Raw genomic sequence first — 15,963 nt, forward strand, 5'->3', positions numbered from 1 at the left:
ATTCAACTCAACAGCGTACTAGGAAGAAAACAAAAATCACCGCTAGGGAGAAAAATGGACACAGACAGACCAAACACAAAAAACCTCAGCCAGGGGAGGACTCAGCGACCGCTGGAAGAGAACAAAAAATCACCGTAAAGGGAAGAAGCACTCAGGCTGGCACAAAAGGTGAACTCAAAAGAGACAACAAGAGGCGACCACAACTTGTCTTCCAGAGAAACGTGGCAGGGACCAGGAGAACTGTCTGTGGCGAGACACAGGCGACACGTGGGAGAATCATCTGGCACCAGAGTAGTGGGTGAGTCCTGATGAGCCCAATTAGAGACAGGTGTGTCCAGCTGCCGCTCACCTCAGAGGAGATCGGCCCCGCCCCTGCCACGCTCCAGCCCGGGGGAAATGGGGGCAGAAATCAGAGCAGCCAGAACACAGCCAGAACAGAAACTGTTAGTTTGTCTCTTAAAAAATACACACACCAACGCACCAAAAGCTCACTAATTAACACTTTGTATATTGCTAAACAAGGCTAACACACACAGATGACAGCGGTATCGATCTTCTCATCAAACCTGATTACTGCACTCTGGCATTGCCACTTCACGGAACAGCTCAGTCAGATGCTTAGCCTATGCCAAGGAATTTTTAGCACATGGTTATAGAATTGAGTCTGGTGGAAAAGGCTCTGCTCTTTGAAAGGGGGTTTCTTTTGGGAGAGCTAATCCCACTTAACAAACACAGCATAGTAATAGTGAGAAGTGTCAGATTATAATGGCTTTGCTGCACATCTACATGAATATGCTTGGGCATTACAAATCAGCTGGTAACCAAGCAGATGATGAATAATCCAGTGATTGTGTAGCAACTGATGAACAGATAATGCCAGAGCGTCTTCGGCCCTCTATACAATTTTGTCACTTCGTGACAAGAACTAAGACAAATGCAACTGTGGATGTGAATGGTGGCTAAATCTGCCACTGACAAAGCTCCGCTCCAGGCTTTTGTTGCAGCTTCTTCTTTTAATCACTATTATTTTACACAGCATATTCAAACATCGTTAAACATTTCATTGTTTCCATTCATTTTCTATTCATAATCAGCCTTGTTTGTCTATACCTCTTCATATACAGCTGACTTTACTAGGCATTTATAAATATATGTTCATATGGATGTGAGACTTGTGAGTGAATGGCGAGGCAAATTGTAAGGCACTTTGGATAAAAGCACCAGTCCATTTACTGCCATTTACTACTGCACTATAAATTTGATCTTGTGTTCAGTACATGGTATTGATGAAATGACTAATAGCTGATAACTAAAGTCTTATATTAACAGCTCATAAAGATCATTGAGGATAACAGGTTGTTAAGACAAAATGAACCCGACTCTTAAGCTTAAAAATAACATTCTAATATCTTTATTCTTTCACTCAGTATAATGAATAATTTCGCGGTGTTAATGTGTTGTTGATGCAGGGGTTCTCTGTTTTGTCAGGGTGTGTTTTGGTTTTGAGATTTCCTGCTGACTAACACAAATACACGACTAAAAATAAAAACTCTTTGGTGTAACAATGCATTATGCAGGAGTTTATAAATCTGGTAACAAGATCGCATATGCATATTTCTGCTTGTGTTGACACACGATACACTGATTTTGAGATCTCCACTGAGATATTTGCAATTGGTTTTATGTATCTGGTCCTGGGTTTTGTACAAATAGTATATGTGTAGCTTCAATCAGTGATAAAATATAGATTCAGTAGTCATTTACATTAAAAAACATTAAAAAATGTTGTTCTTTTCTCAATCTCATGTCGTCATCCTTCCTGTTTATTTCCCACTACGCCCCCGACTACATTTCACAGCAGTGCTTGGCCCAGCAGCACCCTCCTCACATCTCATAAGCCTCCTCCTACCATGTGCTTTTCATATCTTTATTTACTCCCTGCTGTTGCTGCTGTTGCAGGACGGCGATGATGAAGAGCCCAGTTGAGTTGACAGTTTACTGCAGAGATAGAGAGTGAAAAGAGGACATGGATCTGCCGGGCCCTTTCTCTGCCTGCGTTCTGCCTGTCACTGTAATCTATACAGCTCCCCCCGGCGCTAACACACACTCCATAATGTGATTTGTCAACGTTGTACAACATAAAAGAGGCCTGAGCGCTAATAGAGAGAGAAAAATCAAATGGAGAGGGTCAGCGCTATAGAGGTGTGACGGGAAATAGATATGATTGTTGTGCCACGGCATCTTTCTCCTCTCCCTGCAGTGCGAACTGCTGCTCAACCGCTGATACTTGAGTCTTTCAGTCATCAGTAGATGGCCAGTGAAAAGCTGAACAACAGCCAGTTTCTACCCAGAATGGCGCTCAGATATGTTGGCACACAGAAAAAAATACCTGAAAACGCTGTCCAGTAAACAAGTGCCTCCACAAGTTCACAGTTTGCAAAATGAAACTGAAACACCGGCAGAAGGCACAAAGTCAGGTCCGCTTCGCCGATGGGGCGTGGTGGAGCAGACTTTGATATTTTCGTGCACTGCGCTGCTGGCGCATCTACTCCCCCTTCTCCTCTCAGTCCCACCCAGCAGCGCAACTCAGAAGGAGGGAGGGGAGAAGGCGTGGAGTGGGTTTGACACAGCTGAGCACCTCTGTATGCTGTGCGCCTTCCTGCGCGAAAATACCACTGTGCGGGGTGCGCAGCCTGCACTGGGTCAGCGGTGAAATTGAAAGTAGAGCCCATAGTGACAAACCCACAGAGAATTATTACCCTGCTCGTCAGTTCCCCTCAGCTCTACCATGCGTTTCAGTGTCTTTCAGCTCATTGTTTTTGTTGTCTGGCTCACAGTGACAGCTCAGCGGTTGTGGGGAAACCTTACCACTTTAGCAGACTCGTTACGTGTTTGGTTCTAATGCAAATGCAGTACTAGATTATTCTAGCTCGTACTGCCTTTGGGCTGAGGAATACTGACAGAATTTCTAAACCTTTACCCAACCAAACCAAAATAAATGTTTTAAGACCCCAGGAAAACTTGTGACCACTGTGTGGGAGCTAGAAAGACTGTAGGATAAAGGAATAAACATAACCCCCTGAAGAAGTGAGACCTGGAAAAATGTGCTCACTACTGTGACACTGTTACTGTGAGTCCAGACAGGTCAGCAACAGGTCTGGCTCTGTGTGGTGTGTGTTTGTGTGTAAGTGAGCAGAATGGAGGCCTCCCATCGGAGAGCAAAAGAGCTTAAAGATAGCTTCGGATCACTCCGGGGGCCCCTGCCAGGTCTGGGGCCGAAAGACGAGCGCTGAATGGCGAGCGGCAACCTGAAGAATAGAGCCACAGTGGGGCGTCTGTGGAGGACTGGGTGATCTGAAACCTCCTCATTCTCTCCTCCGTTGTCTTTTTATGCCTCTCACTCGGTCTCCGGTTCTCTGTCTCTGCAGCTATTCAGAGCAGGTTGGGTGAGTCACACAGCTCCTCTGTTCTGGCCTCTCAGTAGCTATCTCTCCTTTTTCTTCCTCCTCTTGTTCTCCTCCTCTTTTTTTGCCCTCTCCCTTCTACTTCCCCTGTATTCGCCTCTCAATCTCTGCTGTATCTCCTGGTCCATCTGTGCTCTTCAGGTGCTCGGATGGACAGATAAGCACTGATTGGGTTTCGGGGGGCGGCGTATAGAGGAGGAGGAACAGAAGAGAAGAGTGGGGGTCTGAGAGAGCTTTCCTTCTTTTCCATGTTGTAGCTGTTGACTGTCGCTCTGTTTGTGCTTATCTGTTGAGGGTTCACATTTGCCACAGTAACAGTGCAGGTCTTTGTGCAGGCCAGGCTCCTTTTTGTCCTGTTGTTCTGTTCCTACAGTTGATACAGCAGGTAAACCACAACATTACCGCTGTCCCCATTTTGTTTTTCCAAAACGTCATTTTTAGCTTTGACAAAACCCACTTGGCACAGATGCTCAGTCCTTCATGTGTTCACCGGAGAAAAATTTCTATGTGAAAAGCCTCACAAAAATGTTGTTGATTGAACCCTTTTATCTTGAAATGGTTGAATTGAGAAAAGCTTGATAACTATTACATTTTGACTCCTCCAGACTTCAAGCCATAGCTGAGCATAGGCCTTCAATTAAAGCAAAACTATGTAACTTTGAGAAACATTGCCGTGTTCCAGCTTTTCTTTCAATCAAGGTCATTTATTTGTGATTTTAAAGTACATTGTTACACAATGAAATTCAAGATTTGTTTTGTATTCTATTCCGAGTTTAAATATTTGTATATATGTTATGTGCGTAGCATGAAGGGGCTACAATTTACATTTCAGTAGCAGCAGCTAGCCATTAGCTTATGTTATGCTGGGCTGTTACGTTAACTAATGTTAGCCAACTTCACATCAGCCCATTTGCTGACTTTTCTACTTGTGCTGCTGTTTCACAAGTTTTAGCGTCTGACAAATATGTGAATATTATATGGACATGTTCGATGTTTCCTCTTTACAGTCAAACAATTTGTGGCTACTACTACGTGGCTTTACTTAGCATTATTTTGTGAGAATGTGTTGTTATCTATTGACGATGTGTAAAGCAACTATCTGAGGGAATCTTTATCCTGCATTTGCTTTTTGGCCACAGTGGCCACTGTTTTCAAGAAATTCATAGTTTCACTTAAATGCTAAAGCTGCTCTCCACCAGCTGTGCATTTTGGACACATGGTCTCATGGTTACTTTTGACAATCTACATCAAGGCTATTCAACATGCTTAGGGCCCTGCAGAGACCCATTACCAGCTGAGTGTCTATAGATTTCCAATATCTCTTTTAAAAGCCCCTGGGTGTGTATAATTTTTATGTGATTATGACATCTCTCTAATTATTCTAGAGGTGGAAATACAAAGCAATCTCTGTGTTGCTTTCATTCATCTCAGTGTCCCTGAGTCGGATCCGTGGTGTGTTACTGTCCGTTGTTGATGCTTCGACGGGGGTGCCAAAGTGAGAAATTTTAAGTTGTATAAGAGCTTAAAAACCTAATATATGAACGTACCATACCAAAGTCTTAACCTTAAATTCTCCTTGTGGTGCTTTTACCTTGTCATTAAAATACCAAATTAATATGTACAAAATAAATATATGGACATTTATTTTACAATAATATCACTGGAACTAACCCTTAGGTTTTTGGAGAAAACAAACAAACAAACAAACAAAAAAAACATAATGCTGTATCAAGAGACAGAATAAGGGGTATTTCCACACCCAGGGCTCATAAATTTAGTCTCAGGGGGTCACAAGACTGTTAACAGGATAGAATTTCTGCTGCACAAAAGCAGCTGTTTTGCTGCACGCTAGCACACTGCAGAATGTTTCTTTTATCTATTGATGCCATTCCTTTCTTTTTACAGTGCACCTTTGATGAAAATCCCAAAAATTGGAGTATGGAGTTATGGAGTCAGTGACTTCTTCCTGTTTCATCTCCTAAAACGGGACAAAGATTTTCAAGAGCCTGCTTTGCTCTTTGTCCTCCCTCTCTATTAGTCTATTAGTTTGCTCATTCTCACTCTGCCAGCCCAGTCCCCTTCCTGAACTCTGCCGTGTCTTTCCAGTGAACTGCAGGTGTAAGTAATAGCCTGGACTGGATAAACTGGATAAATATCACCCCACCCCCAACCTACTCTTCACTCTACCTCTCCTCCTCATTTTTCTGGAACCCCCCAGGGTCTCCAGTGTCCTCTCCACTTTCCACGGTAGTGATAAGATGTCGACACGATTAAGAGGGAAAGCTAATCCGCCGCTCTGCCTCTCTCCCCTCGGCTGTACTGAATGTTCAGGCAACACAAAACGCCACAGCCAAGTCCAAAGAGCTGGACTGCCAGTCGATGGCAGAAACAGAGAGAGAGAGAGAGGCAGGGAAAGAGAAAGAGGAGGAGGCCAGGTGGTAGGATTAGGGGGGTGGGGGGTGGGGGGTGGGGGGTGATAGGGGTTGGATTGTGGCTAAATAATTAATGGGCAGCACTTTCGTTTTTTAATCTGTAAATGAGAAGGCCTAAGATGGCGGGGCCGTCGCTCTGACACCCTATACCTGGCCCATTAAGATAACAAGATGTTGGATAATGATCTTGGTTAAGGTGCAGTTTATCAGTCCAGGGGGAAGTGGCCTTGTCTCCCAGGTGGCTGGGCCCATGTCCCTTTATACCCCGACATTACATCTCAACATGGCCTTATCTGCAGAACAGCATTCCAGCAATAGAGTTCTGGTATGAAGAGCACTGTGCAGTACAAGCATGAAGACAGTTAACTTACAAGAAAGCATTGATTAGGTATTCAGTGAAACCCAATGATATTCAGTTATATAATGTACAGTTCAGAAGATTTCTATTCTATTCTATCAGAGATTCAGGGGTGTGATTGATGTATTTATGAAAGTCTCCTTCCACTCATGTTTTTCTTCTTGTTCCTACGATATTTGAGCTGCATGGCGCACAGTGATGCACAGAGTTTGACACTAGAAAGCTGGTTTTACATTCATCTGCTGAAAGTGGAAAGTTTCTCTCAATGAAAATCCAGTTTTAAAGAGGCGGGGCCATGAGCATGATTTGTGACATCACAGATAGTCTGGAGGCCAGTCATGGTCCAATGTTCAACCTACACAGGTGTGATGCAGAAACCTGAAACCTGCAGTGTGCAAACAGTGAGAATTGACTTTCCAGTAAAGCTGGAGACCGCTGCTGTGAAGCAGTTAAACTTTGGAAATGACATTTGCATAAATATATAATCAGAGAAGTAGTAGATGTCATTTTAAGGATTTTAGCAAAATAATAGAACTTTTTATTAGAAAAAGCATATCAGAAACACAGTATTTTATATACATCTGGACATTTTTAAAAAGCTGTACACGACCATGGAACATACTTTTAAAAATACCTCTGATTGGCTGGTAGATGCGAAAATGAATCTTAGGGACACAGTTTGAAAGCAAAACATCGATGTTTCCCTAACCATAACAAAATATTCAAGTAAACCAAACAAGAATCTTTCCAAAACCATTATCAAGTTGATTTTCTGCACTGTCGCATCATGAAAGAGATTTTTTTCTCAGCAGTGAATTGTATTTTCTGGAAGGCACAGTCGGATGATGTTGTCCTGCCAATTGGGCGTCAGATCAGGAACATCTTGTATGCGCTGTTCCAGGGGCTGTGGAAGAAGGATATGTTTTATCCGTTAATTTGGAGGACAAGGCATTTTTTTTTCCAGGATTACAGTGGTAGTATCTGATAAGAAAAAATACACTCAGTTTCTAGTTTATTGGATACACTTTGCTAAAAAGAATAGAGCAGTCCAGCAATAAATCCTCAATTCATGAAGGTTATAATGTTCAGTGTTGATTCAACTGTGTGATGATTTAGTAGGATGTCATTTGTATTATGTTGAAATGTACTGCATTATACAGAAAGGTGTTTCTCTTATTTAGCCAAGCATAATTGATATTTAAATAGCATGACAAGATAATAGAATAGAATAAACACTTGTCAGTATAACTCAGTATGTGTTACATGGAATAAATCAGTTGTATGGCTTTAATTGGAACAACTTCAGTTTGACTGCCTGTGCTGTTTTTGCCTTATCTTCCACCCATAAATAAAATAAATGGTCAATACCTTATAGTTAAATCATTATAGGTTAGTAAAATACTATTATGCATGGCAAGCACTTCACCTTGAGTAGCTCTAAATTGGATTTCCTATAAACATGAATATATTTTATTGTTCGGATTATCCTTCTATGGTCCATGGTCCTTTTTTTCTTGTATTCAGATAAATGAGGACAGGTTGAAGAATACTAGATTGCAATGATGTTTAAAAGAAGTACTGTCTTGGCACAAAAGCCATTCAGCAGCTTTAATACAAGAAAATGACCACAACCTTGAAGAACTGATTTGAGTTGAACTGCTGTTTTCTGCAGACAGGTACTGTTGGAGGGTAAACTGAGTTTAGCAGCTCTGCCCTCCTCTGCATCCTTGTGTTCAAGGTGTGATTCATTCTCTGTGTGTCCCCACAGCTGAAACCTCTGATCCTATCATTTATTTAGCCCAGCAGCAGCCCCCTCCCCCCTGCTGCACTCTACCTAGGTAAACACCTTTGTACAACACTGAGCTCAAGGGTGTCCTTTGGTTGCACATTTATAAGCTTCAAATGAGTAAACCCGCAGGACATGCGCTAGCAAATATCAGAGCAGTCTGCAGTCTCAGGTCAACACTTTTGTCCTGTGGCGGCAGAGAGGAATGAAAAGACGGGGAAGACAGAAGAGACAGAGGAAGGAGAAAAGAGAAAATACGGATGAGCAAAAAACGAGAGGGAGTTAAAGGAAAAAATCAAGGCTGAAGAGCAGATGTGTTGATTGTGTGAGTCTTGGTGATGACTGTGTGAGTCTCAGTGTCAGACACTCGTGTTACCCCAGAGGCTTGTAGAGATGAAGTACTCTGAGTCGTGGCATCTGTTCACCACTGCTGCTGAGAAACCATTGCAGATACACAGTGTTACACAGAAGCATTTTCTACACACGCATACACAACTAGAGCTTGTATACAGTATATAGACTTTGCTTAGATTGTAAATACATTGACAACTTGTCTTGTGACAAGACAGTCACGGGTTAAAATCTTGGGACACAGAGTATCAAGTTTGGGGATGCACTGTATTAGAGAGCCAAAGTGAATTTTACGGATCCACATCTGATGCCTTGCAGCTGAGGAGTTTCTACTTCTAAGACCTCCATCATTCCAGAGTGAGGCTTCAGCGAATCCTCAAACTCTACACTACTCTGCAGAGGACGTGTAGGACTTTATGGGTTCCTTCCACCACTCCACAATATACCTAGTCAGGGTTGGCAGTTCTCCTCTGCTTAACTCAGCCTGCAGTGCCAAGGTACCTGTCCTTGCCTTTCATCCAATTGACAAAGCACATATCTCCAAGGCCTATCTCTGTAAGTGGTGGGCCCATAGGAAAGTGGCTCCATGTTCTCCTCCCTGGCTGTTCCAAATGGGCCACATGGGCCAAAACCCAGCCTGCAGATGCTCACTGGCAAGTTCCCCTCCCAGGTCTGGTTCCTGAAAGGGGCTCCTGAAAGGGGCTCCAGTTTCCCTGCACCTCCTTTGATAATCATTTGAAGACAAACAATTCTGAGAAGTGTGTTTTTAAGATAAAATTAAGAGAGCTATATTTGTCTGATCTTCTCCGACTGGACATGCCAGAGTTGTTGCCATGACTCTAAGGGCTCAATCTTCTCTGGTTTTTAGCCTTGACATAGGAATTGCCAGCCGACCTCGACTGGAGAGTCTCAGGTTCCATTCAGGCTTGTCAGGGGCCAACCCTAAATGTGCTTTAAAGCAATTATTAAAAATTCAGTTCTACAACATACAGGTAACCAATGTAGAGATGCTGAAATAGATGTATGTGGACTTCTATTGGATTTTGTGAGTAGTCTTGTTCTGGCACTAGCTGATGGTTGGAGAGGTTGTAAGACGGGAATTAAGGGAGATACAGTTGTCTTCAATATGTAACGTATGTAATGAAACACATTTCCAAATTCTTAGTGGATAAAAAAAAAAATCAAATTTATGACATAAAGTTGCAGAAAGCATATTTGAATGACTGACTTCACTTGATGGTAAAATTTAAGCTTGTTTTCAAAGATAACACACAGATTTGTGCACTACTTGCTGGAGGGGTCTGAACCTATGATAATGGCTTCTTATTTAGTTCAACTGAAGGACGTTTTGAAATAGGCTGTTTTTACCATCTGTAAGGTTGTACTTTGACCTGGGGGTCATCCGTATTAAAATGGAAACTGATGTTGAAAGATTTGACCTAGAGGTAGCATAAAAATGGAGAATGATAAAGGTCCAGGCAACACAACAAGCTGTTTTAAAGGTGACCTAATTAGGCTTTGTTCCAGCTGGACCTCATTAGATAAGACTTCACCTAATGACCTTTAATAGCAAAGACAAGATAACTAACTAACAGCAAAAGCAACATTGCTGGTCGTGGTGCATAAAACTAAATTTCTGGTAAGAGCACACAAACCAGAAATTTCTCATGCCAGAAAATGTTGCTCCCTTTCTCCATCAGTATATAAAGTCATATATCCATAATGTGGCTGAGGAAAGTTCAAATGAGGAGCATTGCAGCTCGGGCCTTGAACTGTCAACAAACCTTCCCCAAATAGCTGAAGCTCACAAAATGCAAATCTATCTTGGTGAACAGTCTGCACTTACACAAACTGTTGCGGCTCCAGCTCCCAGTATAACCCCTAGCACACTGCACAGCACTTATCACACACATAGATTTCCAAGGCTAAGTGACCTGCATGCTCTCAGCTTTGGATGACATAAGTACTTGAGTAGCCTTGGGTTCTGCACCCAACCTGAACACACTTATATGGCAGCTGATGGCGATGCAGGCTGCTTCCATGGTCATCCATCAGACCCCCCAGGTAATGTCTATGAACACACTCAGCTTACATCAGCCAGGATAAAGGCCTCTATTAAGAAAATGAATAATACCAATTGAGGGGAGGTGACCTCGGACCAGTCACATGTCATCAGGCTGAGACACGATTGGCTGCTTTTGGTTAGTATCTGTGCTATGGAGGGGGCGGTCCAGATGTTGACGGATGCCCGAGGCCGAGGCAAGATGGGCTACAGAGTCAGCCGTTTCAGTCCCGTGATCTAATCTCTTACCCATCATGCATCCTGCCTCACTAATGAAAAGGCAAGGTCCCATCCGTCACAGGCAGCTATGGTAAATGGAATTTTAACCCCCCACCCCCCATACTGAACAAATCTCCTCAGGCAAAAATGCCTGCAAACATGTGCAAAAGGGCCTGGATGATGGACGATCATTGCAAAAAACCCCAAAGCAATGGCAAATTAATATTAAGAGGAAAAAAATCCGTGAAGACTTCCTATAGACGCTCCTCTGCTTTCTGTCAGTGTGCTTCACAGCAAATGTAGCTGAGCTTGGCCTATACCAAGACTGTCAAGGAGGATCCACATTGGCCTATTTATTGCTCTCCTTCAAGCAGGCAGCCAATGATGAAATTTGGGTTTAGATGAAGAGGGCTCAAAAGGTCATGTCTGGCATCACACAAGTGTAACAGCCACGGAATGAATTTAAAAGTGTGCATACTGTGTTGGCTTTGTGCAGATTCTGATGGAGGGCACCGTGCTGATTGACAGGTATTCAGAAGCTCAAAAATAACCAGACAAATATAGTAAAGCCACATTGTTACAATAAGCCACGAAATGTGTCAAATATAGCACTAACACTGTGTTCCATTTTCATTATGATGAAGTATATTCATCCTTAAAAAGTTGTTTTCTGCTGCAAGAAGACACAGTTCATAACACGTGACAGTATAGCAAGGCGCTCGTGTGGGGATCATATGGCCACAATATACTTCTCATAAGGAAACACAAAAGAAAAGAAGCTATGAGAAAATGTTAATAAGCTACAGGGAAAGAAAGTTTATGCTACAAATGTTTTAATGAGGTCATTCCATTTTCTATACAACTCAAAATAAACACTAAACCAAGAAAAACCATGGGTTTGCTGTCTTAGTACCTGTACTACTGGACTCCACCAACAGTTTCCTTACCCATCATCAGGATGAGGAGGGCGAGGGAGAAATGAATGAATCAGACATGAACAGGTCTGGAAAAGTATAGTCTGTTGTGATGTTAGCTTGTTGCCCCAGATCACGTTGGATTGGATAAACATATGTTTAAACCCGAAATTGAATATGATTCATTAACAATAAATTATGTTTGGCAGGAAAATAAAAGAAAGATCTCTCTCTCTCTCTCTCTCTCTCTCTCTCTCTCTCTCTCGCTATATATATATATATATATATATATATATATATATATATATATATATATATATATATATATATATATACATATATATATACACACACACACACACACACACACACATGCCATATAATTGCCAGAAGACAGAGGATTAGAAGTTGAAATTCCAATATAAAGTATTTATCATCTCACTTCATGTTGTGCTGTAATGGTGCACACCACTGCCCTCCTCCAGAACTCTGAATGTCCAACTCTCCAATTTCGAATGAAATGGCAATTCAGTCTCATTATCAAGCTGGGCATATTACCAAGCACACTTCCAATTAATCACTGAAGTAATTGGAAATTTAATCAAGTAAAACCTGTTTCAGTGTGTGCAGGGGCCAGCCTTGCACACATGATAAAATGTGAAGCCTTTGAATATGCTTGTAGGCTTATGCATATACTATACATCCTAACCATAACTGAGTATTTGTAGAAGCCAAGGACATTCGGTCTTCTGTTACGGGTCTTTGTAACCAGTGCAGGAAATGTGATTTCTCTGGCTATATTAGTTGATTTTTCTTGTCATTTTTAGTGAACTAGGACTTAAAATTTAATCTCCTGAGCTTGATGTGAGTCACCAAGCTGAGTCCCTCCTCTCCACACAGAGCTCTTCCACTGTCACATGTTGATGAAGCAACACGGTTTTTATACTCATTTACTGTACTTTACTCTGTTAACTCTAAAACACTGAATGAGCCCAAGTAAGATCTACAACTTAACTTCTGCATTGCTAAATCAATATGAAAATAATCTTTTGAAAGAAAAGTGGCTTTGGTCTTCCACAGAAGCTCAATGTCACCTTGTCAAGTTCAGACGTGGTGCCCCCCCCATCAGTTATTCTTCCATACTGCACCAGCAGCCCCTCTGTTTGATATCCTGAGGTTCTTCACTCTCTGTTCCCACTCGTAGTCTGTTTCTGAGCTTAAATCCAGCATTTGAAGCTCTGTGGAGCTCCCAGCAGGGACACACCGGCTCTCTTTTCTCTCAGCCTTAATGGCAGTGAAAATCTCGCTCATTGTTATAGAGACTGTTGTGACATTATGATATCCAATGGCAGGAGAATTTCAGCAGAGCTGTGTGGATGTTTTAGAGAAAATGGGCAACTACTGAAGCTTAGAGGCAAAATGAGGTTAATGTCCTCTTTCCTGAACCACCCCCTTGTCCGTGTGTCTGTCTCCTTAGGGTTTTTTCCGCCGAAGCATCCAGAAGAACATGGTGTACACGTGTCACCGGGACAAGAACTGTATTATCAACAAGGTGACGAGGAACCGCTGTCAGTACTGCCGCCTGCAGAAGTGCTTTGGAGTGGGAATGTCCAAAGAGTGTGAGTTTCAGACCCAATTTACACTGATATAGAATTAGTATTAACATGGAGGGGTTGACTGACCACTGCCCTTTGCTGTTTCAGAGGTTCATCCACCATGAAAATTATTACATTTAATTTGGAATACCAATACAAAATGTCATTTATGGGTAGAGCTGGGTATCAGTTGAAAAGTTTTCAATATTAGTGCCAGTACAATATGAGAGTTTCCGAACTGATAACAAGCCGATGTTTTCTTCAGCATGTTAGTTTGGGGAATATTAAACTGCTTTTGATTAATTCTTCTAATTTTACACAAAAAAAAAAAGTTCCTATTCCAGAACGAATCCTGTCTGAACGCACCTTAAAACCAAATATTTCTTACTGACTTTTGATAAGCTGAGGTCACGTCAGTGCTCAATAATTTAGAGGTTTGATACCAAGTCCTAGCTAAAGGCAGCTTCAGTGTAAAATATCCGTACAGGCCTTTAAATTTAGGCTCTGTATAACTCAACTTTCTGAAATGTCTTTCTTTCATACATGAAGGAGTGTGATAACTGTAAATGTTATGTGTGATCTGCATTATTTCAAGTTATTCTCACTGGATTTAAGAACATTCTAGAAACAATTAGAAATGAAGCAGAACTGGGAATTTTTCTCACGCCCGACCCTATCCGCACTGTGACTTTAAGATGAAAATAGGACAAAGCTGTTGCTCAGCTTGACCTTCCCCAGATAAGATTGCCTAACAGGAAAAGCACCTACATTCACGTTTGAATGTGGGATCAACAGGTCCCATTATACTACTGCAGGGGAAGAGGGGGAGATGATATAACAGCACCGATCAAAACAAATGTACAAAAATATGGCATTTTTTGTGGTTTCTAGTAAAGACGCACACAGTGCTGAATCAGGCAACGTCTGTGAGGGTGTGCCAAGGGTTTGCAGGGCTTTTAAAGGAGCAATTTGGTTTCAATCAAGATGCTTCGGTTACAACACAGTTTGACCTGTGACAGCAGGAGAAACACAGGTATAAATAAGAAAATGAATGATGACTGAATGTCGCTTCAGTTTCTGGGACACTTGAACTGAGTCATAGTTAATGTTATTCGTAGCACCTGGGTTTTTCCTGCTGTGACAAGTCAAAACATTCAAAAATAGTCAAAACCCCAGTTTTTATATGCCCACACATTCTTATGTTTCTTGTTGCATGAAGACATTGTTCAGCATTGTTTACAGTACTCACTGAACAAAGTGTTTCTAGTAATAGATTGTGATGAGAGAACTGGATATTAAATGCAAATGAATTGCAAATGACTATGAAGCCGAGCGTTTCAGGGCACTGAGAAAAATACTGAGCATTTTGCAAAGAGCATTTCAGTTGGATTTTGATCTACATTTCTATTCTAACCTTTTTATCTGGTTTCTACTTAGTCAATACATACCAGGATTTTTTTTCTGAAAAAAACCAAAACAAAACCAAAGTGAAAATAATGAGTCCTGCCTGTCTAATAAAAATCAATTATTAAAATGTTACCACTTTGAGAGAATTACTCTCAAAAACACTCTAATAACACCCGTGTTTAAACCACATGGTGATTTTCACTGTCAGGATGATTTCATTGGCTGAAAATGTCCCGTGTTCTCCTAATGAATATCTAGTGGTTTGCATATTATGTATTAGAGGCAAGGAAAAGGTGTGAAAAGTTCTGTTAATATGAGTGGACAGCATTATATCTGCTAGATAAAATCTGATCCGGTCAGCAGCCACACTGGATTATCAGTGTCAGCATCATTGTGTGATGTGGAAATAATCGATCATCTGAGTTAGAGTGTTGCAGATCGTGATTGTGACAGTAGTGTTGGTGACTATTCTTATTATTCTTATTATTATTATTATTATTATGTTCCCTATTCTTGCCAATGTTTCAGCCAGTGAGGGGGAGATTTATTATTCACAAAGTTTTGTTAAACATCCACCCAGTGGGATCCGAGGAATCATTTGATGAACCGCTAAAAGCAAAAAAGGATGCAGAGCCTGAATCTACAGTCAAATATGTGACATTTGTGTATGACATCACTTTTCAGACAGTCTGTATTTAGGAAACCCAATGACTTGCTGCTGTCAATGCCCTCATCTTCCCCCTGTTCCACTGTCATCCATAGGAACAGTTTGCATTTCACAGGTTATTGGCATCCTTTGATTGCATCAGCATTTATAGCTCAGGTCCACTTCATGCTCCATTAGCCCCAGGGGGGGACCATTCCTTTCTCTTATGCTGTTTCACACCTCAGCAGAGGAGTCATGGAAAAGATGATGCCTTGATATCCTCAGGCTAAACCCCCCCACAGGGCCGCTGATGAGAAAGGGGTAAATTCCCTTTTTGCTATATTCATGGATGGAGGAGATGAGGTGGTGTCTTCAGCCTCCTGCTCTGAAGGTCGAGTCCAGAAGGGCCATACCGGCAGGATGCTGCTTTCACTGTAGGGTCTACAAGGTTTACCAAAGTGTCACAAATCTATCAGCAACAATGTCAATACCAGAGCGACAGTCATTGCAACTACTGTACAGGCCTTTCAAAACATACCAGGGACTGAAATTCACATTTTCTTCCAGACTGTTTCGTGGGGTATGCATCTTGGGTATGAGTCCGAGGTTGAAGCAATTTTACTTGAATGGGCATTTTGCCTCATTTTGCACCAGCTAAAGAGAATGACTTTATCCATGCAGTTGCACCAGCACTAAAATTAATTTAACTATACTTTTAATCCACCTTTA

General features: G+C 41.7%; 1 protein-coding gene across 1 annotated transcript in view; it reads left to right on the forward strand.

The window, feature by feature from the left end:
* LOC139345849 (retinoic acid receptor beta-like) overlaps positions 1 to 15,963 on the forward strand; it is a 170,297-nt gene that overhangs the window by 122,770 nt on the left and 31,564 nt on the right. The window contains exon 4 of the mRNA XM_070984709.1: positions 13,064 to 13,205. Coding sequence (XP_070840810.1) covers positions 13,064 to 13,205 — 142 coding nt within the window. The remainder of the gene's footprint in view (positions 1 to 13,063; positions 13,206 to 15,963) is intronic.

The sequence above is a fragment of the Chaetodon trifascialis genome, chromosome 17 (genome assembly GCF_039877785.1).
Source record: "Chaetodon trifascialis isolate fChaTrf1 chromosome 17, fChaTrf1.hap1, whole genome shotgun sequence".
Lineage (NCBI taxonomy): Eukaryota > Metazoa > Chordata > Actinopteri > Chaetodontiformes > Chaetodontidae > Chaetodon > Chaetodon trifascialis.